The sequence below is a fragment of the Dipodomys spectabilis genome, unplaced genomic scaffold (genome assembly GCF_019054845.1).
Source record: "Dipodomys spectabilis isolate Male_0828 unplaced genomic scaffold, ASM1905484v1 ptg000024l, whole genome shotgun sequence".
In the NCBI taxonomy this organism is placed as follows: Eukaryota; Metazoa; Chordata; class Mammalia; order Rodentia; family Heteromyidae; genus Dipodomys; species Dipodomys spectabilis.
The window spans coordinates 7601184-7627448 of record NW_024870701.1 but is presented as its reverse complement, the minus strand read 5'-3'; the positions used below and the strand labels follow the sequence as shown (position 1 = coordinate 7627448).

At 34.5% G+C, this 26265-nt stretch overlaps 1 protein-coding gene across 2 annotated transcripts in view; it reads left to right on the top strand.

Annotated features, from left to right (window-relative positions):
• Ss18 (SS18 subunit of BAF chromatin remodeling complex) overlaps positions 1-20631 on the top strand; it is a 54861-nt gene extending 34230 nt beyond the window's left edge. The window contains exons 7-11 of one of the 2 annotated variants that reach the window (XM_042674975.1): positions 96-200; positions 2761-2853; positions 3562-3684; positions 6838-6971; positions 18903-20631. In XM_042674975.1, the coding sequence (XP_042530909.1) occupies positions 96-200; positions 2761-2853; positions 3562-3684; positions 6838-6971; positions 18903-18929 (482 nt within the window). In that variant the 3' untranslated portion in view covers positions 18930-20631. The remainder of the gene's footprint in view (positions 1-95; positions 201-2760; positions 2854-3561; positions 3685-6837; positions 6972-18902) is intronic. The other variant, XM_042674976.1, reaches the window with a different exon arrangement.
• Positions 20632-26265: the final 5634 nt, after the last annotated feature.

The window sequence follows — 26265 nt, the reverse complement described above, 5'->3', positions numbered from 1 at the left end:
CTGAGAAATAAGCTCTCATAACATCCGTTTAGAAACAAACCTTCGATGACATAGAGAACAGATTATTTACATCTTGACTGGTTGTGGTTTTTCAGGCCCACCACAGCAGTACTCAGGCCAGGAAGACTATTATGGGGACCAATACAGTCATGGTGGACAAGGTCCTCCAGAAGGCATGAACCAGCAGTATTACCCTGATGGTAATCTCTCCTAATACTACCCTTCCCATTTTCTACCTCTACCCCATATTAATTTAGAAAGTGAATCACAACACTTTAGTGAGGATGGAGAAACTCTTAATTTGTTTCTTCTACATTTAGAAACACTTAAGTTATCTAAATAATACCATTAGTTGATAATATATTTCATAGTATATTTTATGTAGCTATTCCATTAGTACCATCAGCAATCAGTCTGTCTTTGGAATCCTTTTTTATGTGAAATGTGATCCTTTTTACATTTGGGATTATTTATTTGAACCAAAGCAAATATTACTGATTGATTTCATTTTTTAATGTTTTATGGAGATAGTCACCTACTGTAAAGTTCACCCATTGATTTACTTTTTTTGTATTGTGTAGGTATACAGAGATTAGATTTTTTGAATTTTTCTCCCAAGTTTTATCATTTTTATGTTGCATCCTTCTCAGAGAACTATTATCTATATACATTAGTACTTACAGTTGAGAACATGAAGGAAGACAAATTGTATACATTATGTAGTATACATTAAGCAAGGTATTTGGGAAGTAGATTTTTAGTTATTTAATATAGTAGCTTTGTTTTTTCTCAAATGGGAAGGTAGATTGTGAGTAACTGATAGTTGAAGAAGTATTGCACTTTAAGAAAATCTGAATAGTAAGAATCTAAGTATGTGTAGATTTTTCCCTGTACAGTTCTTTCAGTTTTTTGTCTGAAAATACTATGTTGAAGGAAAGTTACCCAAACTTAGAAAATGGGAAAAAACTGACATGTATGCAAAGATTTGCCAAAAGGTTATTTAGTAAGCTCCTATCATAATTTTAATCTAAATTACTCAACAAAGAAACTAAGAGACTTATTAAAGCTAGTGGGTTAGGAATCATTGACTAGAAGTTAATGGAAGCCAGCAACAAGATAAATTTGGTGTGTTTGAGAAATCATTTCACCTGTCATATTTCTCTAGCACATAAAGCATAATAGAGTATGTGGGTGCTCAAAAACACTTTTTAGTGAAGAAGCTGACTGTATAGGCAGAGCAAATACCTGTTGTATTTTGCATACAATAAATGTTTATTAGTGAGAGTATAATTATGGCCAGAATGATAGAACATTGTTTGATCTCAGACTTTTTTGCCTTAAATTATTCAGAATATGTTTTCTTTTTTCTTTCTTCTTTAGACAAAGTATTAATTAGAGATACCTAGTAAGCTGATAGTAGACTATAAGTATTTTAAAAAAGTGTGAAACCTGTGATTACAGTGTATATATTAAGAAATGTTAAATGTTATTTCGCTTAACTTAAAAAAATATATTTTAAGTAATTGGATTGAATTTGACCTTTGTTCTGAAATGTGTCTTGTTACAGATGTGATCTGTCTATTCAAATTAGATATTATTTTGTAAATGCAAAACTTTAAAGTTATTACAATTTGTTTTGTAATTTTTTATTCAAATGGTATCATTTTTACATAGATATATAAATTCCTGATATATAAATACAGTGTTCTGTTTATATCAATAATTTTTTCTTAATAACCTTGGACTTTTTGCTCTAGATTTTATGCTAATAAATGCATGGATGAGGAGTTGGCAAACTTCTTCTGTAAAGGGCCCGATAGTACCTGTAGTCTTCTTCTCAACTAATGAACTCTGTTATAGAGAAAGCTGTAGACAGTACTTTAAAAATGGATATGACTGACTGTATCCTAACAAAGCTATAAACATGGCTAAAGACTACAGACCATATCTTGCCAACTTTTGATGTAATATATTGATGAAGTAGTTTGGGAATATTCAAAATACTAGGGCACTAAATACATTTATTTGCAACTGCATTCCTTTGTCCCTAATTAGGAATTCTTGTAAAATTTGCGTTTTATAGCAATCTGAAAGATTTTTTCTTACATTGAAACTTAGAAGGATGAGGACAGATCTAATTACCTTATGGATGAAGAATATTATGTCAACAGTCAACACAATATTATTTTTGGGAAAGTGTATAGTTTATGGTATTCTATAAATATTTTCTAAAGACTTCTAAAATGACAACATATTCTTTTACATCTGAAAGTACTTTGAGTTACTATACTTTATGTAAGAAATAGTAGAGTGAAAAATTTGTGTCAGTTTTTTTCAGGGGAAAAAAATTTGCAGTCCTCTTTTATATTTTGCTTTGATTTTAGCATATGCTGTGGAATTGGAGACCAGGAAAACAGGTGTTTCACAAAATATGATAATTACTTCATTCTTATTTATTTACATGTGAAAGACTTAAATGCTTTCATTCTTGTTTTTTAAATAGAAGATAATTTTTTTTCTCCTCAATGGGGATAGTTAAGAGAATAAGTGTAATGTTTTTAAAACTGCCTTTTGCTCTTAAAAAAGTTTGCACGTTATTTCTATGAAAACAATCACATTGGTAAACAGTTAATGCAATCAAACTTATTTTTATGTATTTCCATTTTCTTTTTTTCAGTTTTATCTGAAAGTTTAAATATTTTAGGGTTTTCACTCAGTGGCCATTAACGTTTCTTCCTGTCTCTTGTCGAATTGATGTAGGTCATAATGATTACGGTTATCAGCAACCGTCGTATCCTGAACAAGGCTACGATAGGCCTTATGAGGATTCCTCACAACATTACTACGAAGGAGGTATCTATATACCTTCACACACACACACATATATATCCCCTTCTACAGGAATGACAGTTCTTGCATAAGACAATTTCTACCCAATCAGAGCTCTTGTAGAGTACTAGTTGCTGGCTGTCTTGAAAGTCCAAAACAATCACAATAATTTCCTTACAAATATTTAAAATGTATAACCATGACTTGCCATTTCTAACAATAATAAAAAGACTAAAACATTTAAAAATAAGTTTTTTCCTTAGTGGACATTTTCTATTTGAACACAGATCCACCAATCCAATTTTTTCCTCTTTGTGTGTTTACATATGTATAATTTTACATATAAGTACAGTGCCTTTAGGAAACAGCTTGCTGATCTTGTGTAGCTAGTGTGTGCTCTTGTAGCTGTCTTTAATTTTGTCTTTTTTATTTTATTTAGCATAGTCATGATCTTATGACTGTGATGTTCCAGTAAATGTAATGCTCGTATGGCAGAGACGCTGAAAATGCTGCAGTTCAACCTTGCACAATTGGCTTTAACTGCAGTTTGTTTGGCCGAAATCCTTCTGTTTGGTTTGAGTTTTTTCTTTGTTTTGTTAACTTTTAAAAATCAATATGGCATTTCATTTTGTTCTTGTGTTGTTGGCTGTGCATCTTAGAGGGAAAAAAAAGTTAATTAAGCATACTTCTCAGTGGTTCTTTTCCCCCCAATCTTCTCCATTTATCCTGTAGGAAATTCACAATATGGCCAGCAACAAGATGCTTACCAAGGACCACCTCCGCAACAAGGATACCCACCCCAGCAGCAGCAGTATCCTGGGCAGCAGGGTTACCCAGGACAACAACAGGGCTATGGTAATAGTATGTTTTAGTTGTCTACCAAAGAAGTCCTGATTACTGTTTAGGAATGTGAAAATAAATATTTGACATCTGTTTTATAAGTTTTTGGAATGTCATAGTGTCACACAGTTTAGTATTAGAATATTTGTTTAAAATAGTGTTTTTAGATAAGCTAGTGATCCATTTACAAAGAACCACAAACAAGAGATGCTTCATTGACCAAAGGTAAGGTGTACAGTCATTTAGGTAAGAAAAAATGTATTCTCAAACATACTTGATATTCATGACCAGCCTAGCTTTGTAAGTGCTTAAAAACTGATGACTGGGTGATTATTCAGCATATGTTTATAATTTGGTTAGGGAATTTGTTTCTAAAAACAAATGGTTGTTACTACAAAAAATATTTAGTACAAATGAAACGAGATATTAAAATGCGTAAGGAAGATTTTTGTCACTGGCTAAAAAAATTCACAGATGTGTATTTATAAATACTGCTTATAGCATGTACAAGTCCTTGATCACCTAGCACTAAACAGAAAAAAAAATCTACCTAGAAATTTCATTATATATACTTCTTTATTTATTAGAATGGGAGGAAAGAATGAGGGCCTGTTATTTCCCTCTTAAGTTTTAGGCTACTATCACCATTTTAGATACAGGAAAATAAGGTTCAAATGCTGTAGAAATAGGAACCATTTCTTGGTTAATTTGGTTCCTTTTCACAGGAGTAATGTCTTATTCTTTTTTGTTACTGATTTTCTGCTATTACTATGACCACCTCTTTCTACCTAAGAATCCAAGATGAGACTGGCCATTTCTTACCATTCAATATGCACATTGAAACTTTGGAGATATTGAAAATCAGATCCTAAGAGGGGGTGTGTTCCTTGATTGACTTTAGAAATAGTCCAAGGGGTTATCATTTTCATAAAGGAAATTTCCTGTCCTTCCCAAATGATATTTTTCTTTCATGACTAATTAGCATTTGTACTTTGAGTAAATACAACATTCTAATTTTTGTGAATTTATGTGAAAACAGATGTATCTAAATAGTAACTTGATTAACTTAAAAAAATAGTTAAAGCTGCTTTACAGTACATCGGGAATTCCCATGGAAAAATTCCCATTTTGCTTATTCATTTTATTTTATTTTTTCTTATTTTTAAAAAAATTTTTTTGGGTCCTGTCATGGGGCCTGAACTCTGGGCCTGGGCGCTGTCCCTCAGCTCTTCAGCTCAAGGCTAGTGCTCCCACTTGAGCCATAGTGCCACTTCAGGCTTTTTTCTTTTTGCTTATGTGGTGCTGAGGAATCGAACCCAGGGCCTCATGCATGTAAGGCAAGCGCTCTACCACTAAGCCACCTCCCCAGCCCCTCATTTTGCTTATTCATAGGCTCCAATTGAGACTACAGAATTGAGAATTTTATTAAATAATCAGTGATGGAATTTATTTGAGATTGAATTTTTTTGTTCTCTTTTTCTACTTTCCTATACAATCACTTGTTTTTATGTGAGGTTTTGAATGGCTGCAGAGGAAAGCATTGAAGTTCCAAAGCCTTGAGCTTAGGCCTTAGAGCGCTTTCTTTACAATAGATAATTGTGCTGTTTGTGAAACAGATATATTTGTTTCACATACGAAACTAAACTCTCACATCTCTAGAACTTGAAGGTGAGTGAAGGTGATTAATTCTTATAGTGTAACTTTTGCATCAAGCTTTTTCACATGAAACCTATGGCTTTTTAAGTCTTAATAGTTTTTAATATTAAAATACTGTGACAATAAATTTGTTGATTCAAAGTATAGTCATATGGTCCTTGTGATTGTTTTGGCACTTACAAATGTAGGTTTTGAGTGATAGAACTATAAATACTATTGTCCAAATTTTATTCAGAAATTATTTTAGTGGGGGCTGAGAAGGTAGCTCAGTGGTAGAGCGCTTGCCTTGCATGCATGAGGCCTGGGTTCGATTTCTCAGCACCACATAAGCAAAAAAAAAAAAACCTGGAAGTAGCGCTGTGGCACAAGTGGTAGAGTGCTAGCCTTGAGCTGAAGAGCTGAGGGACAGCGCCCAGGCCCAGAGTTCAGGCCCCACGACTGGATCCCCCCTCTCAAAAAAAAAAAAAAAAAGAAATTATTTTGGTGTTCTTAGATCTGCCTCTTGATTTCTTTTTTGCCTCTTGTTTGCACTGATTAATTCTTCAATAGACACATATAGGTTAATTTGGTATCATCATGGAATTTACCTGATTTGTAATTTCCTTCCATCTTTCTTGCACTTTTTTTGTGTGCTGTTATTAGGGCTTGAATTCTAGGCCTTGTACTTTTGCTTGGCTTTCTGGCTCATAGCTTGTACTCCAATACTAAAGCCATACCTCATGTTCAGCTTTTTGCTGTTTAATTTGCAATAAGAGTATCTTGGATTTGTCTTTTCCTGGGCTGCCTTTGAGCCTTGATTATCAGTTTCACCTTCTGGAAAGCTAGGATAGGCAAGAGTCAATGATACCTGTTTTTTTTTTTTGTTGTTGTTGTTTGTTTTTTTTTAATACCTTTTGATGTATAAATTTAGAAATAACTAGGATTAACATAGTAGTAACCACAAATATTACCTTTTTAACAAATTATTCTTATTTGGTCTCAGTATGGAGCTTGAATTTGGAATTTGGCCCTTTCCTTTAGCCATTTCACTCAAGGTTAGTGCTCTACCACTTGAGCCAGAGTTCTACTTCTGGCTTTTTTTTTTTTTTTTTTTGCAGATAGTCTCATGAGTTTTCTTGCCTGGTCTGGTCGTGACCATGAGCCTCAGATTTCAGTCTCCTGAATAACTAAGATCACAGGCTTGAGCCATTGGCTTCCTGGCATTAATTCTTTTTGAACTCAGGGCTTTGAATATGCTAGGCTAGCTGCTCTACCACTTGAGCCACACCCTCAGCCTCTTTTTTTGCTTTAGCTATTCCTTGAATAGTCTCTTACATTTCTAACAAATTGGGCTTTATACTATGATCCTCCTATTTTTCCCCTGTACCTGAGATAGTAGGTACACACTACCATGCCTGGCTTGTTTTGGGATAGAAGTCTAGATTAGCCTTGAGCTAGTTTAATACCCTTTGTCATCTTCATAGACTGCTTCTATTTATTCCTGGGCTTTTGCTTATGTTTATTATCTTACAGGTCCTTCCCAGGGTGGTCCAGGTCCTCAGTATCCTACCTATCCACAAGGACAAGGTCAACAGTATGGGGGATACAGACCAACACAGCCTGGACCACCCCAGCCACCCCAGCAGAGGCCTTATGGGTATGACCAGGTAAGCTATATTAGACCAGCTGTAAAACTGCCACATTGTTTGTATACTGTTCCTTTTTTGTTGTTGTTTATTTCCCCTTCTCTCTTAATTAGCTTATACTTGAAAGCTCACATTTCCCTTCTCTTGTCTTTCCTTTTCTTTTTTGGGGGGAGTATTTGGTTTGATTTTTGTTAGTTTTCTGTGATAGGATCATACTCTGTGGCTGTAGTTGACTAGTGGATGTGTGACCCTCCTCCCTAGAACTGAGATTAGTGACATGTACCGCACTACATCCAGTTCCCAACTCTTACTGTGTATTTGTTAACAAAAAATAGTACTACTTTCAATTGTCTTACTTAGAAAGCCAACACAGTTCAGTCATACTTACTCTTCTAAAACATACCTTGAAATAAGATACCAGCTTTGCCTCATGTTCGTTCATTTGTTCATTCATTTGGGCTATGTCTCTTACTCAGACATAATTTTCATAGGTATTTAAGAAATTTTCCAGCTGGGTGCCGGTGGCTCACACCTGTAATCTAGCTACCCAGGAGGCTGAGATCTGAGGATCACGGATCAAAGCCAGCCTGGGCAGAAAAATTCGTGAGACTCTTACCTCCAATAAACCACTCAGAAAACCGGAAGTGGTGTTGTGGCTCAAGCGGTAGAGTGCTCTCCTTGAGCTGAAGAGCACAGGGATAGCGCCCAAGCCCAGCGTTCAAGCCCCAGGACTGACCAAAAAAAAAAAAGAATTTTTCCTCATATTTGTTGCTCAAGACTGCTCAAGACTTTGTCTCCACCTACTGAGATTTGGAGTCCATGCCAGTGCTTTTATTGTTCCCCACTTCATTTCCACTTATTTTTCCTTTACATTTGTAATACCCTGTCTCTTTTAAATTCAAACTGTGTCCTCTCTGTTGCATCCTTCCATGAAGTCTACTACCTCAGATTTTTTCCCTTGTTACATTTTTTCTCCTTTCAAATATTTTCAAATGTGTAGAAGTAAGTCTCATTCTTAGATAATATTCTATTGAATGCAGTTTTCTTTTTTCATTACATGATTCAGACTCAATCTATACTCTATGCCATAGTCTTTGTATAACGGATGTCATAATGCATTCCTTAAACAATGACTTAGTGTGGAAGTGATTTTTTTTTTGTAATATCTTTATATTGACTTCAGGTTGGTCTAGTGAATTTCCAGTGAGGACATTCTGATCTCCATTTAAGATACTTAGTGTATGGAACTGTCTTTAGTTTGGAACTAGGGCTCCCAGCCCAGTGTAGATGCTTTAATGTGAGGAACAACATGCTGTAACTTAAGGTTTGAGGTATAGGGATTCCTTCTGCAACCCTCTCTCAAGTCTGTAACTCTTTTTTTTACTGATTCTTCCTTCTTACATACAGATCCACAGCATGTAAGAGGCTTAAATAGAAGGGGTAAGCTCAGTATATTTAAAAAAACCATGCAAAAATAAAAAAATAAAATAAAAATAAAATCAAAGTATGAGGTAGAAGTATTTTTTTTCATGTTTTAACAAGCACTTGTTACTTTTCCACATATGCTGGGTAATCTGTTTTCTACCAGACAGACTTTTAGACCAATTACCTTGGTCTATTTGGCACATCTTCATTTCTCATTCTTAAAAGTCTTTAGCTTCTCTTTCACTCTATTATTTTGTTCTCACCTCAAATTCACAATGACTTATTTTTTGTCCATTTTACATTGCTGTAACAATATCTGAGGCTGAGTACTTTTTAAGATGTTTTATTTAGGTTACAGTTCTGGAGACTTGGGTACATGATGCTGATAGCTCCTTAAGTCTGTTGAGGGTGTCTGGCAGATGGCAGAGAGTGTGATAGTGGCCGAGAAGAATTCAAAGGAGGTATCAGACTCCTCCCATATAACATCCCATTCTTGTGAGAATTAACCTAAGATTTTCATTAATCTATCATTCGTTCCCCTCCTTCCCTCCCTCCCAGCCTCCCTCCCGTCCTCCCTCCCTCCCTCCCTCCCTCCCTCCTTCCCTCCCCTCCTTCCTTCCTTCCTTCCTTCCTTCCTTCCTTCCTTCCTTCCTTCCTTCCTTCCTTCCTTCCTTCCTTCCTTCCTTCCTTCCTTCTCTAAACTCTACCTCTTATGAGCTATACTTGATCTCTTAAAAGTTCCACTTTCTCTTAACATTGTCATACTATGGACTAAGTTTGCAGCACATAAACTGATGCTAAGTACTGTGCTAAAAGTGGGATATATTGGAAATGAAAATACATTGATTTTCCCTTTGTGACTTTAAATCTAGATGGGGTCAGACAAGCAAACCAGTGATATAGTATGGTAAAGATCTATGGAAGGAGCTTCGATCTCAGATATAGAAAAAATGTTCCATTCCTTGAAATCTTTTGCATGTAGAATTAGTGACTCCAAGCCTGAGTATTAGCTAGGTAGACTTGGAAAAGAAAAGGAGATTCTACTGAGGAAGAAAAGCACTTACAAAAGCCTAGTATTAAGGTATATTGTTCAGTAAGACAGAAGGATATGGCAGGAGAGTCAAGACTGGAAAGTGACGTTAGGATTAGATTCAGAGGCAACTCTTGCAGCCCATATTTGATGTCATTTATCTTGACATTGTTTCAAGCAAGGTGAAATGTCTTGAACTGGTTGGCACTTGGTATACATGTTTAATATATGTCTTTTTACATCATACTTATTCTACTCTTTCATGTTCTCAAGAATTTGGGACTATACTGTGGATTAAGATTCATGTTGTTAGTAGTTGCCAGCCATGCTTCTTTCTGCACTGGACGATAATGTTAGTTACTCTGGTGCAGTAGTCTCTGCACATTGATCTATCTTTCTACCTTATCTTTGCCCTCCAACACTAGTACCTACTGATTTTTTTTAAATTTTATCGTAAAGACACTGTACAGAGAGGGTACGGTTACATGAGTAAGGTAATGAGTATATTTCTTGTCAAGTATTACCTCCTCCTCTTTGTTGTTCTCCCACTGTATCTCTTCCCACCTCTCCCTCGCTCACTCCCCCCTCCCCACATCTCCTACTGTTTTCTTCATTTTAGGCAAAGTAGTTTGCTCATCTTTGAAGATGCAGGACACAGTGGAAAACCAAAGCAGATTACTGCACTCAATACTATTTAATTACATTGGTAGTTTAAGGAAAATTAGAAAAATCTTACCAAGATGCTTCTGTATTAACTGTTGTAACCAGCACTTATATTCTGGTTCCTCAGGCTGAAAAGTTGGAGTCATCCATGACTCTTTTTCAAATCAAATATCCAAATGATTAACGAATCTTATCATGTCTTCCTTCAAAATATCCAATATCTAGCCAGTTTCTATAATCTTCTCTTACCCAAGTCACAATTGCAACAGCTATTCTTTTGGATTACTGTAGTATCTTTCTTCTTGTTTTCCTGATTTCATCCTTTTCTTCAAGAGAATATTCTCCACATAGAGCCCAGAATGATCTGATAAAAATAGTATCTTATGCCATCTCTTTGTCTAAAAACCCTTGGTGACTTCAATCTCACTGAAAATCAGCAAACCTCTATTTACCCACCAGAACATACCTGATTTGTTTGCACCTCCATTCATGCCACCCAACTCTATGTTACAGCACAGGCAGTTGCTGCTTTAGCAATGTTTCCATCACTTTGAGCTATATGCTCTTTCTTTTCCATATCGAGCAATTTTTCTCCTCACATCTTTAACTTATTTACTGCTATTGTATTACTCTTTCTCCTTCTTTATAGTATTTTTTAAAAAAAGCTTTGTACTGGGAAGGGATGTGAAGGGAAACAAAGGAGGAGGCTGCAATGCTTGATAAGAAATGTACTCATTATCTTGCCCATGTAATTGTAACCCCTCTGTACAGTATGTCCACAAAAAATAAAAATAAAAATTAAAAAACTAAAAAAAAAAAAGCTTTGTGATGTTTAATGTACTTAAACTACATGTAAAATAGATAATTTTGATATGTTTGACTTTACATCTGAAAAAACATCATCAAAACCAAAATAAGCAAATAGCCTTGTGCCCTTTGAAAATCTCTTACCATATCCTGGCCCTAGATAATGTACTGATCTGCTATCAGATCAAAATTCTGTCCAGGATTTTAATAAGTGGTATAGTATGCTATATTTTTGTTTCTTTCACTCTGTGCATTTTATATTCATATTATATTTATTAATAAGTCTTTATTGCTAACTAGTATTCTGTTATATGATTGTCTCACAATTTACACATTTGGATTTCCAGCTGTAACTTTTACACATAAAGTACTATGAACAGTCTTGTACAGATTTCTATACACATGTCTATTCATTTTTCTGTCTAAATGCCTAGGAGTAGATTATATGGTCGGTATGTGTGCTACTTAAGAAATTGTCAAACTTTATTCCCAAAAAGTTACCATCTTACATTTTTATTAACAGTACATGAGAGTTCTAATAGATCATACTTATGACTTGAATTGTTTTGTTTTTAGTATGACTCATTTTATGGTTCAGAATAAGGGTATATTCTTGATCACTTAGAGTGGGTTAATAGTATTGTTCAAGTCTTCTATGTCTTAGCTGATTTTCAGCCATCATTGAGAAAGAGCTAATAGATCTCTGGTTTTAAGTACGTTTGTTCCTTTCCATCTTTATTTGACCCATCTTTGCTTATGTATTTTGGTACTACATTTTGAAGGGTTTTGGTAAGTAAGCTTTTGAAGATTTCTTGATACATTTATTCATTTACCTATATTAAAATTTTATTCTTGCTAATGTTTGCTCTGGAATCTACTTTGATTATAATAAAGCTTCTTCATATTGGTATTAGATTGGTTTAATCTTCCTTCTTTTCAGTAGTTTTGTTTTACAAGTAGGCCTTAAATAATTGTTAGGCTTTTTTTCTCCCTAATCTGACAATCTCTAATTTTTTTTTTTACACTATGAGATGATTATGATTATAATAAGTATATCATAAATATATCATCTTGATTATTTTTTCTGGGTTTTGTTCTTTTTCCAATTTTTCTGCCTTATTTTGATTTCTTTTTTTAAAAAATCTGCTTTATGAATTATAATGTATATGTCATGTAATTCATTTCTTTAACTCTACTATTCACTTTTTTTTTTTTTTGGTGTTTTGACAATGTTGTGCAGCTGTCACTGCAGTCTTACATTTAGAGCTCTATCAAATTTGGAAAACTTTGAGCCAAAAGTTTTTCCCTTTTAATTTTAATTGTGTGTGTGTGTGTGTGTGTGTGTGTGTGTGTATATATATATGACTGTTTAAAGTTACCCCATAGCTTTCTTTTATTGTCTCATTTAAAAAAATTCTTTCTAAGATATATTTCATCTTGGTAATAATAATTCTCATCTCTAGTAGAAGTTTGATTTGGATCTTTTGTATCTTTTATGCTTCTCCTTAAATTTTTAAACATATGACATGAAAGCTTAACTTTTGATATCCTTTTCAGCCAGTTCTAGCTTTTGTGTATTTACAGGTCAATTTTGGTTAATTGACCTTTTCCCTCATTGTAGGACCATATTTTCTTTGTATGGATGATAATCGATAATCTTTGACTCAATTTCCAGACATGAAATTTACTTTGTTGGACGGTGAATATATTTATATTCCTAGAAATTTTCTTCAACTCTGTTTTGGAATGCAATTTACTCAATTAAAGACAGTTTGATCTTTTGTGGATTTCTTCTGAGATTTTATTTTTTGACAGAACCAGAGCAATGTTTAGTTTTGGGCTCATACTGTCCTGTTAAGGTCAGACTCTGCCATTGCCTTTTCACTGTGGCTGGTGACAGTATAAGCTGTATTTCTGTGCCTATGTGAGTGCCAGGTATTGATTCCCATAATCTTTTTGGGTATGTCTTTCTTTGGCTCTCGATATTTTTCTTGTTCATTTGCATATCAGTGTGCTGAATACTTAGGGAAGGTTCTGTAGATCTTCATAATTCTATGTGTACAGATCTTTCTTCTCTGGTGCTGTGTCCTATTAGCTACACTTACCTTTTTCTCACCCTAAACTTTTATATCCTTCGTTCAGAGCTTCTGGCAGACATTCAGCCTCCATTCCCTTCCATGTACAGCAGTCTGGAAACTCTCAGGCCAGTAAGCTCCAGTAACCAAAGGGCTTACTGCATTTGTTTTCTATGTCTCAATGATTGTTTTCCTTGATTGCTTCTGTCCAGTGTTCTGAGTGCATTTGTTTTGTGTAGTTTTGGGGATGTTTGAAGTTGGAGGGTAAATCCATCTGGAGCAGAAAAGTGCCTTAATTATCTAGCTCAGTACGTCTCTCCATTTGTTAAGACTAGTTATTCTTTATTATTATACACCACTTCTGAAGTAAGTTCTTCAAAGGCATTATTTTGTTTTTATTACTGCTGAGTCTCCATTACCTAGTAGAATGCAATAATATAGTCAGTTAACTATTAGTGAATAAACAAGGAAGTAACTGAATCAGCTTCATAAATATGAGTGATTGATTGCAAGCATTAGAAAAGTTACCGTGAAGAAATAATGTTAAGACTTTTAACTGATTGGATAAAAGGAATGAAAGAATTTAAATAGTTCGTACTGTTCAGTTTTCTTGCCTAGCAATTTTCTTCTTTATGACATACTTTCAATTTACTATGTTAGTAATTCCTAAGTCTGTGCCTAAGTCTTTCTTCCAAAAACCAGGTGCTGATTGGACATTTCAATTAGCTGTATTGTATGTAATAAAAAAGAATTCATAGTATTTTTTCCACTCAAACTGCTTGTTTTTTTCTATATTCCTTATCAAAGAAAGGATGGCACCAAGGTAAAATATCCAGTGTAATTAGTATCTGATGTTTCAGACAGCTCAACCAACACTCTTCCTTTCCTTTATCCTTCCCTCCCTCTCTCTTCCTTTGCTTTCTTCATCCTTCTTACCTAATAATAAACAAATCTATTTGAGTCTCCTTCTTGAAAAGCTCTTGAATCCATAGATTTCTCTTCTTGTTACCTTAGTTTATATCACTAGCCTGTATTTTTATTGCAGCAGGGTCTTTCATACTACCTTCTTACTTTGTTTTTAATTTTTGATACTCTAGTCAGTGGAATTTTATAATGGTTGAAGAATAAAAGAGAAAGTGAGGCTTAGAGCGTTAAAATGATTTACTCACTCAATAGACTACAAAGAAGTTCAGCTAGATGGCAAAGTCTAAGTGACAAGAGTTCATGATTGCCCAGGTCACTAACTCCATGGTGTTCCTCCATGGTGTTGAGAGGAACAACTGTTTTTGTGCAGTTGAATTTACAATCAGCTATCGTTTGAAAATAATACGTGTCCTAATCTTTTCAATAGACCTTCAGTAAAACTGAAGTATATTGTTATATAGTTTATATATTATAATTTTTATATATTGTAATGTATATGGTCTTATACTATATTGTATATTATAAATAATGACCTTGTATGTTATATAATTTTTATATATTAATTTTATATATAGTTATGGTAGTATATTTTATTATAGTATATTCTATATTGGAATGTATAGTATATATTATCTAATATAATATGTATATTATAGTATATACTATACTATATATACTGTAGTAGTATATACTATGTATACAATGTTATATACCATATATAAAATATATGCTAACATATGCTATGTAGAATATCCTGTAATAGTATATTAATAGTATATAAATAGTGTATAGTTTAATTGTACATAGAATATAATATAGTATATCCTATAATTATAGTATACAGTATCATCATTGTATTTCATTGTTACTGCTGTTAATCTCTTATTATGTTTAATAAAATTTATTATAGGTATATATGTATAAAAATAATACTTTGGGAGTGCAGTACATTTTGTATTCTTGGAATCCATGGGGGGCTTTGGAATTTATATTAATACGTATTTGAGTAGTTTGCAAAGCAGTTTTGTTTGTTTGAGTAGGTATCAGTGGCTGAGGTTGAACTCCGGGTCTCACATTCTCAATTTTTTTTTTAATACTAATGATTTGCTTTCTAACATTTGAGCCATGCCACCACTTCTAGGTTTTTGCTGATTAATTTGAGATTAGAATGTCTTTTGATTTTGTTTGCCTGGGTTGCCTTTGAACTGAGATTCTTGCATCTCAGCCTCTTAAGTAGTTAACATTACAAGCATGAGGTACCAACACCTGGCTGTAAAGCATTTATTATTATTATATATATATTTTTTGGGTCCAGTTGTGGGCCTGAACTCTGGTCCTGGGCACTGTCCCTCAGCTCTTCAGCTCAAGGCTAGCGCTCTACCACTTGAGCCACAACACCACTTCCGGCTTTTTTCTTTTTGCTTATGTGGTGCTGAGGAATCGAACCCAGGGCCTCAGGCATGCAAGGCAAGCACTCTACCACTGAGCCACCTTCCCAGCCCATTATTATTTTTTTTTATACCAGTCCTGGGTCTTGAACTCAGGGTCTAGGCTCTGTCCCTGAGCTTTTGTGCTTTAGGCTAGTGCCCTACTACTTGAGCCAAAGTTTCACTTTCAGCTTTTTTTTGGGGGGTGGGGTAGGTAATTGGAACTAAGAGTCACAAAAGACTTTTCTGCCCAGGCTGGCTTTGAACCGTGATCCTTAGATCTCAACCTCCTGAGTAGCAGGCATCAGCTACTGTTATCCAGCTTGGCAAAGCATTATTATGGTTATAAAATTCCAAAAGAATATTTTTCTGTGCTGCTCTTGTGGCTTGAACTCAGGTGTGTGTCTGTTCTCCCTGTTTTTTTTTTTTTTTTGTTTTTTCTCAAGGCTGGTGCTCTATACTTGAGCCATAGCTCTATTTCTGGCTTTTTTTTTTAAAATGGTTAATTGGAGAGACTCATGGACTTCCCTGCTCAGCCTATGTTCAAACTGTAGTCTTCAGATCTCAGTATCCTGTTAGCTAGGACTAAAGGTGTGAGCCATTAGTGCTTAGCTTCAAATAGCATTTTGAAGTAGAGTTGTATTCATATTTACTTGTCAGTGGTATTTGAGGAAAGATAGGTAACTTTTTGCCTAAGGTCAAGAATGCTGTTAAGTGAAGGAAGTTAGTACTAGAAATTGTCTGGTACCTCCAGATTGAAACCTATAGCTCCCTAGAATTAATCAGATTGTTTCAAACACACAGATCTTGTAGGCTTGGTTGTGATGAGCACGTTCTAGGAGTGTGGCAAGTATCTGGTCAAGTTACATAAGCAATGAGTATCCTAATTTTCAGGTAAAAAATGATGATATATATACTGCAAATGCTATAGCAGAGCAGATAGTATTTAGTGTAATATTTGATATACGATCAGGTCTTAGTTGTTGAGATAACTATTACTAACATTAGCTAGATTTCTTATTCTGTATTACTTTAAGATTTGTCTCCTGTCATACTTTTTATTATTAGGTATTTTCTTTTCACTTCCCTATGTATGATTTTCTCACTTTGTGTCTTCCAAATCTTACTATTTTCTAATTATTTCAGTTTATGGAATTCGTTTCCTTTCTGAACTTGTATAGAACTTACCTTACGTTCTATAATTATACTTCTTACATTTCTTAAGTATCTGCTTTTTATCTTTTTAAATTTATTCTGAAAATGTTTATAATTGCTCGGATGTAATTTTTTGGCACACATTTTTGGAGAAGGCTTATGTATTGGGCATTCTTCAATAATTTGGGCATCAGAATGCTAAGACCTTGCCTTTGTCCTCAGGCAGTTCATAACATAGTAGATGAGATTACTTCCATTGCAGTAGCACAGAAGCTCAGCTTTTACATTCTCTTCTTTCACCTTTTTAAAAATATATGTACTTCTCTTTCATTATTAGTATCTCACTTTAAATATACACTAGCGAGTGTTTTCCTCCGGCATTGAGGCTCACTGATGTGTGTGTGTGTGTGTGTGTGTGTGTGTGTGTGTGTGTGTGTGTGTTGAGTTAGGGCTCACTGATGTGTGTGTGTGTGTGTGTGTGTGTGTGTGTGTGTGTGTGTGTGTGTGTGTGTGTGTTGAGTTAGGATCTCACCATGTTACCCAGGTCTCACTTTTCAACTCTAACAATTCTTTGTCTTTAGCAGAGGCTACAGGCATACTATGTGACCCCCTGTTGGCTCATAATTCTAAAAGCCTTATGTCCTCTGTTATTTAAGAACTATAATAGGCATATTAGGTGGGAACTAATCCATTAACACAAAAGCAATTACGATTGACAGCTAGATGCTACTGTTCAGCTATAAGTAAAGAAACTGAGTCTCAAAGAGGTTTTAGACTCTAGTCAGAAGTTTTTTCAGTATTTAGGTGCTGTAAAATGAAGTAATAAGCTTTAGTATGCTAAAGAAGAACCTTAATTTTTAATTTTAAATTTAATGGAAATCTTTAGGCACATACAAAAATGAGATTAGTATAATGTGTGTACCATCACACAACTTCATTTTGCCATTATTCTGTCTACCTCTCAACACTACTTTTTTTCACTTTGCAGAATATTTTAAAACAAACTCAAATACTGTATCATTTTTAAATGTTTTTTTATTGCGAAAATACCATACAGAGGGGTTACAATTACATGAGCAAGGTAATGAGTACATTTCTTATCAAGCACAGGTTGACCCATTGCAACAATGAGGTGTACACTTTTTTTTTGGTCCAATCGTGGGGCCTGAACTCTGGTCCTGGTGCTGTCCCTCAGCCCTTCAGCTCAAGTTTAGCACTCTACCACTTGAGCCACAGTGCCACTTCCAGCTTTTTTTTTTTCTGCTTATGTGGTGCTGAGGAATCGAACCCAGGGCCTCGTGTATGCAAGGCAAGCACTCTACCACTGAGCCACCTTCCCAGCCCATCATTTTAACCATAAATTCTTCAATATGATCATTGATTTTTAAATTTGGCAGAATGTCGCCATATAAAACACAAATCTATGGAATTTTATATTAATGTAATATAGTATTTGGTTATGTATATGTAACAATCAGATTACCAAGTCTACTTCCGTGAAAATATAAGGTTTCAGTGTACTGTTTTTAGGATACAGAAGTATTTCTAATCTAGAATATTTTGAGTCACATTGATGATTTTGAGGGGGAGATTTAATCAAAGGAAATTATATGGTAATTATAGGCTCTGTTACTGGAAAATAGATGCTTTTATAAAAATCTGTTCTAAACACATTTATGGAATTTTAAATTATAGATTCTTATTATATTTCATTTTCTTCATTTTTTAGAGGGAAATATAATGCTTCTCACTAAAACTAGTCTTCCTACATGGATACCAAGCATTATATACCTTACTTATAGAATTTTGCTGCTTCGTGTGTTTTGTGTCTTTATTTCTTGTTTTCTAACCCTGTCAGCTTAGGGTGCTTCAACTTCACTGAAAACAAAACAAACCTTTCCTTGATATTATGTCCCAGCCACCTGTCTGAAAACTTGTACTGACATTTTTTTGCCTGAGGGAGAGGTCCAAGGGAAAGGCTTAAATTCTTCAGTTTTGATAAAAGATTCTTTATATTCATCTCCCAAATACTTTCCATCTTCACTTGTCACTTTTCCCAAATATTTTTCAAGTTCTTTTTTGATAATAATTATAGCAAACTACACCTTCACAAGATTCTCACACTACTGTGTTATTTATATGCAAATTATATACCACATTAAAGTTTAGAAATAGAATTTCTCATCATTGGAAAGTCAGTAGAGTTCACTAAGTATTTAAATTTCCACTGTAATTATTACTCTAGGCTCATTTGCTAGTCCCTTGTATATTTTGGAAGTTGAAATCCATGTGCAATTGAATATAACACCAGGAGAAATCACAGCGATAATTTGTACGTAGTATATAAAGAGCTTTGTTTGTTGGAGATAGTGTATTTTATGATGAATTATTTAAATAATTTAAATCAAACTATTATCTAATTCTGTTTTCTAATTTTATCTTTTAGGGACAGTATGGAAATTACCAGCAGTGAAAAGTACTTACATTCCAATAGCCAGTATCTATTAGTAGCCATATTGTCACCTCAGCACTGTGGACGCCTCCCTGTGAAGACATCCTTCCATTCCATCTAGTTTTGGGGAAAACCTTGTGGATAAATGGCTGTTTCATCCCTAAATGGCCTTTGTGGTTTAGTTGTAAAAGGCTTTAGTAGCTCAGAAATATTCCTGATTTCACATTTCTACTCTAGATGGCAACATTGGACAGAAAATACAATGATATAATTTGCAGAGATTTCAGAACTGTGTTTCAAATGGACTGTTAGAGACTGAAAGGTGTGAACAGCTTTGTATGTTTATGAAGGTTAAGGGAATTTGATACTTTTCCACAGATTCTTTTGTAGGGGGAGGAGGGAATGTACACTTTTTACAGCAGCAATATTTTGTATATTATGTTTATTTCATGTGGTAAATATGCAAAGCGGTACACTACGCACTGGATAGCATCAGAAATCCTGTTAATGTGGACTGGAGTGGTAGATGCTTGATTGTTTTGCTCTCAAAATGGTTTACCATGAAGATAAAGGTGAGGGAAAAGACAAAAGCACACCATATGTCCACTATTATGTTCTCGTAGAGGAGAATCAAATTCCTTTTATCTATCAGATAATCAAGGGCACTTGATACAGTTTTTGAGTAAAATGACTTTTTTTTTAAGCCTTCCAATTTTGTGGATTAAAATCTTTTTTATAAAGATTGTTTATAAAACTTTTAAAATATGATGCAATAAGAATTACTTTATGTTGGATCTGAGGAATCTTTTGGTTTCATGTAAAGGAAGTGGTAATCTCCTAAAATAGCAATAACTGAAAATGAAAGTGTTAATTTTACCTTATTTACATAATCAGGGAACTTAGTAAGTTATATGAAGACATTTTATAGATGATATCAAAGAAGAGTCAACCTTGATCCAGTAATTTTATTTTTTAACATTAAAAGAATTGGTTTATATAACAAAATAGCTTGAGAGACTTTACAAACCTTAATTTCAACTGGAAATAATGCTTTTATGTTTTTTCCCTTTTCATATTGGATAATATAACAGATGTCTAGGAAAGTTCTTGTTGAGGAGGTTTATTTGGATAAAGCATAGAGGTTGAAGTTTAGTCTCTTTGTTTGTAAGCATAGCATATTTAATCATTATTTGAGACTGGCCTATGCCTGATTGTTTCAGCTCAATTTAGGGATATTGCACTGAGCAGGAAAGCATGCACTGAGAAATTTCCAACCATAGTTATTTAAGCATAATCTGAAAACATCTAGCCCAAAGGTAAGTTCCTATTTTCATCACAGTTGGTTGTGCCCAGGGAATAAGATGTATTCTTTATAATTGAATTGGTTTTTTCCACTTCTAACTGGAAACAAAACAGAAGGGGTGCCATACATTTGAATAAGCAGAACATACTGTTCTCAACATACTGTAATCAAAAGAGGAATTTCAGTGTCTCTGTGTGTATGAGAGCGAGAGTGTGTGTGTGTTTTAAGGTCATAATAGATTTTTTTTTCCAACTTGGTCAATAGAAAATGGACAGCAAGTTTGAACAGATTTAACATGGACAGCCTTACTGTGATTTGAAATGCTTTTAGGTTCTGTGCCAATTTTCCACCATTGTGTACTTTGTTACTATTTAAAACTGTATCAACTCTAACGGAAGAATAAATTATTTGTGATTTTAATTTTCTCATTTGTTTCTTTAAATTAGATCTCTTTGACTTTCCTGTTTTGCCTGGAGACTGCCGTGGGTTTTTATACAAGTTAGTCCAGTATAAGCAGACTGTATTTGTATTCGAGGACTTTATCAAAATTCTCTTGCCATGCCCAAGTTAATTAGAATTAACTGTTCAGTAATCAGAATGTTGTGCAGATTGTTTGTTACAGAATTCTTTCTCTGAAAATGAAGTCCATGAGGCTATAATCACGATGACTGAATTAGATAAATGAGTTGAGGAGACAAAATTATACTGAACTCAACCTGGTATATATACGTTATCTCATTTGAAACAAGCTCAGCTGACATTAAGAAATAATTTGTCTTGCCAACCCATCTTCTGTTGTCTTATTCTCCTTTTAATGGAAACTAAAATTGCAATTTTAATAAGCAGAATTTCCTCCAGGACTTTGTTCCTGGAGACTAGTGCATTTGCAAGGTTTAATTGTTTTATAACAGTCCTATTTTGTAAAAGTTTTTAATTGGTGGTGACAAAAATTACCTTACTCCTTTGATACCAAGTTAGAAGAATAACTTATTGCCAGTAGCTTTCTACCAAATTTGACATTTCCATGGATTATATGTTGTAAAACCAAAATCCTATTTAACGAAAATGTATTTTAATGAATAAATAACCTTACCATCACATACCATTCCAGGAGCAAAGGATTACTAAGAAAAGAGTAGAGTGGCTTTTGACAGACCATTTTAAAATACTCATTTGCTGGTTTCATTGTTTGAGAATATATTGGAATTGTTCTGTAGCTTTATTTAGGTGGCACATTGTTTGGACTTTAATCTTGGTAGGGTAAGTTTTAAACATACATCAAAATAGTGAAAAAGATATCATGAACCTCTATGTTCCAGTAATCCAGTGTATTTACTTAGCAGTTCATGGCCAGTCTTTTCTTTCTGTATACCATCACACAAACTGAGGCAAACATTCTTCTGTGAAATGTTGCCTTTTTTCATTTAAACTCATTCATAAAATGAAAGATTAATAGAAGTACCCTGAACATCTATCATTCTTTGTAATAATTTTTAAAATCACACTTCTTTTAACTTGTTTTATTCACATAGCCACCATATTTTGATTTTTAAAGAAAAAATTCCATGTCATTTTAATACTTACCTTTAAAAAAGAAAACTTGAATGATCCCTATTCCTGCACCTCCTTTAATTTTTTACTACTGCAAAGAGTAATAAAAACAGTTTCCATGAATTTTCTGTCAGATTTTTTTGTACGTTTTTGGGATATTCCTATTCAGTACATTTTGTATATGCTAAGTATAAGGTTATGAACACTGAAAAAAAGTATCACCCTTAAAGAAATGTGCTCCACAGTACCCATTTATTGGCATTGTTAGATTTTTAAAAACATGTTATCTCTGCATGTAATTTTGATTATTTGATTTATTTGTAAGTTGGACATAATACCAAATACTTGGTTAATACTTTTTCTGATGTTCCTTTCAATATTTTATATATATATAATATGTATTATACACATATTTGTATGTATACACGTTCAGATGCAGATATAAATGTATAGAAAACTGGTTCTATAGGCACATACTGATCCTTTATGCTTCAGGTCTCTCTTCATTTTTAAACTTTGGTTATTATGTCTTTCATTGTATTATAGTTTCATGGTGTTATATAGAAAAAAAATCTGACTTACAACCTCTCTAACTTACAAATTTATAAAAAGTATTCCTCATATTTATGTCATTTTTGAAGTTTATTGTACATGATATAATTGAGTGCATTAGCTTTTTCCATATATGGATAACCAGTTGTTTAAACATTTATTGAATAAACAATTTTTCTTCTAATGATTTGAGATACCTTCTTATTCCTTTTAGTAAAAATTAATTATAGTTAAATCATGTTATGTAAATTTATAGATTAAGTGGAAAAATCCATGAGAAAGAAGAGCTAGGTTCATTTAAGTGAGTACTTAATTGCCATGAAGTTGTGGTTCGTTTCCCCTAACAAGGTGGGTTTTTTTTTTTTTGTATTGGATAAAAGTGATTCGCAAAATGCAAACAATAACTGTCTGCTTAATAGTAAGAATTTTTAAAATCAGTTTTTTTTTTTGGGGGTGGGGGGTGTCCAGGCCTGGGCGCTGTCCCTCAGCTCTTCAGCTCAGGGCTAGCGCTCTACCACTTGAGCCACAAGGCCCTTCTGACTTTTTCTTTTTGCTTATGTGGTGCTGAGGAATCGAACCCAGGGCCTCATGCATGCAAACCAAGTGCTCTACCACTGAGCCACCTTCCCAGCTCTAAAATCAGCTTTTGTACAATGAGTAGACCCTTTTTTTCTCTAGTTAAACTTGAGAAGGTCTTTGGTTTCTTTATACTGTTGAGTTAGGTTACCTGTTAGCTCTCCAGTGTATCTCTGAGTTACTAAGGAGGAAAAACTAAGAAACAAATGGAAAAATCTAATTGTTTATAAATCTAAATATTAAAAATAGGCAGTGAAGTACTGGACACATGGCTTAGCAAGCTAGGAAGGCAAGCTGATCAAGTGCACAACCCTGAGGAACACTGAAATGTAATTCAGAGTGAAATATAATTTTCATTAGTTCAGTTCAGATCTGCAGTAGGGTGACCATGTAAATTATTGCTTACATTGGGAAACTTATGAGAATGAAATAGTAACATTTTTATTTTACACAAATACACATATACATGCAGAGACAAATGTGTTAACATTTGTGTATATTTTAAGAGATATGCTTATTTAATACATAGTTAATATCATTTAGATAAATATATAATTTAAATTTTATTGTCCTGATAGAGATCTATAGTTTAAGAACTTAGGTATGTGAATAATAAATATATGTATTTATGTTGTAATAAAGTCTTAAATATTTTGATTCCTCATTTCTTATCTCTATTAGGGAATGTTGATTATCTCCCAATATTCTTTTTTTTTAGTTTAATTTTTTTTTTTTTGGGTTCCGGTCGTGGGGCCTGAACTCTGGGCCTGGGCGTTATCCCTCAGCTCTTCAGTTCAAGGCTAGTGCTCTACCACTTGAGCCACAGTGCCACTTCCGGCTTTTTACTTTTTGCTTATGGGGTGCTGAGGAATCGAGCCCAGGGCCTCAGTCATGCAAGGCAAGCACTCTACCACTGAGCCACCTTCCCAGCCCCTCCAATATTCTTTTTCTGAAAATAATCCTGTGTTTGGGGTAGATGTGTGGCTGTTCACCTAGAGACATTAACATCCTTTTTTATAGCTTGGCTTGAAGAGGACATGTTAGAATGTTGGGCTGTTTAGATTAGAAAAATACTGTACCATTTGGGTTCAGTGATGAGATGTTTGCCTGTAAACCCATCTACTTGAGAGAGGCAGAAGAAGCTCCAGTATGGCAAAGTTAACCAGATCTTAGTTCAAAAGCAACATGAAAGCAAAAGGTACTGGGGCACACATAGATCAAGTGATTGTTCTTGCCGGGCAAGAAGTTCCTAGATTCAATCCCCGGTACTGCAGTAGTTAAAAAGAAGAGGAACTAAGACTGGTGGCTCATGCCTGTAATCCTAGCTACTCTGGAGGCTGAGATCTGAGGATGGCTGAAGCCAGCCTGGGCAGGAAAGCCAGAGAAACTATTTCCCATTAATTACCTCCCCTGCCTGCCCCCTTCTCCCCTCCAACCCCTAAAAGAAAAGCCAGAAGTGGAGGTGTGGCTCAAGTGAGAGTGCTAGCCTTGAAGACAAATTTGGGGGCAGCACCCAGGCCTGAATTCAAGCTCCAGCCAGGGCCAGCACAAACAAAAAGAAAACGAAAGAAGTGCAAGTCTATATCTCTAATTAGGCCTGTGAAGCCTCTCTTGTTTATCAGTGGTAGCCACTGTTACTGTGGTACATGGACAAGTCAATGTAATATGTGTGTAGTTATACATCATCATTACTTGGTTGATATTCTTTTTGTTGTTGCTGTTGGTTGTGGGGCTTGAACTCACGGCCTGGGGGCTGACCCTGAGTCTCCGTGCTCAAGGCTACTGCTCTATCACTTCTGGTTTTTGACAGATCTCACAAGGACTTTTCTGCCCCTGCTGGCTTCAAACCGTGATTCTCTGATATTAGTCTCCAGAGCTAGGATTACAAGCTGAGCCACCTGTACCTGGCTAGTTCATATTCTTTTTGTTTGTTTTGTTTTGTTTGTTTTGTTTTTGGGTGGTCGTGGGGCTTGAACTCTGGGCCTGGGCGCTGTTCCTCAGCTCTTCAGCTCAAGGCCAGCGCTCTACCCCTTGAGCCATAGTGCCACTTCTAGCTTTCTGGTGATTAATTGGAGATAAGAGTCTCACAGACTTCGTTGCTGGGGCTGTCCTCAGATCTCAGCCTCCTGAGTAGCTAGGATTACAGGCATGAACCACAGGTGCTCCAGCCTCATGAATTCTTTATTAGTGAAGTAGGGAAATTTTTCTTTGCAATTTATTTTAAGATCATCCGTGCTGTTTATTATTTGACTGGATTGAATATTTAATTTAATAACAATTATTTTTCATAATTTCTGGCACCTAGTTATGAAATTTTATGGATATCATATTTTCTATTATACAGAGAATTACATAAATAGAACTTGAAAATCTTAGGGATTTTTTTTTTAACTTGGCATCTACCATTTTAGTTCTTTGTGATTTTATCAAAAAGTTACATTAGCAATGAAGGTTATTTTTGGAATAAGATCATTTTCTGTATGCTATTTTATATATGTGATCAAGTTCTGTAACTTTTTAAGACTGATAGCAATGAACCAAATACTGTTTAGGACTACCATGGCTTTTGCTTTTTCTGTCTTGGTTGTAGTAAGGAATTATGTCTGTTAATGTTTTGTAAACTAAGAGCAAGGAAGTGTGATGTGGCTTTGTTTTGGGGACTAATATTCTACATAAAGAAATCCTATTTCTTGTTCATTTCGGTGTTCCTTCCTTTCCCAAGAACTCTCTTCACAGCAAGCTTTCATACTTCAAGCCCTACATGTTAGTTCTCAGTCCTCATTCCCATATAAACACAACCATTTTGAAAACATGAACTGATATTAATTACCCCCTTGGCACCAAAAAGTCAGAATTTCCTGATGCGGCACGCTAATGTAAAATGCATTAGTGCTAACGCTGGCTCCAAGGGGTAATACTCGCTAAATAAACACTGCACTGTTTTTCTTTATTCACAACTCTTGGGCTATTCTGAAAGTCATTCATCCTTCATACCCCCTAAAAACCATTTTGAGTTTTAATAAGTTGTAACTGGATTTTCATAATAAGAAATTTAATTCTAAGCTGCAAATCAGCAGCCCATACTTTTTTTGGTTTGATGAAATAACACTGACCTAAATGTTTCAGTGATTAAAAAATCTGAACTATAATTTGTAGTAGTCACAGAAGACGTTTGTTTAGTCATTGCTGTTGCTAAAAATGTGCAATTAACATTTTTTATTGTGAAAATACTGTACAGAGGGGTTATGTAATTAACATTTTGACTTAGTGGTAAAAGAAGGTCTGTCATTTAAGGCTAGAAAATACACGATGAGTATTTTGGTTTGTGAGTACATGTGTGTGTTTGATTATTTTGTGTATTCATATATAAATAGA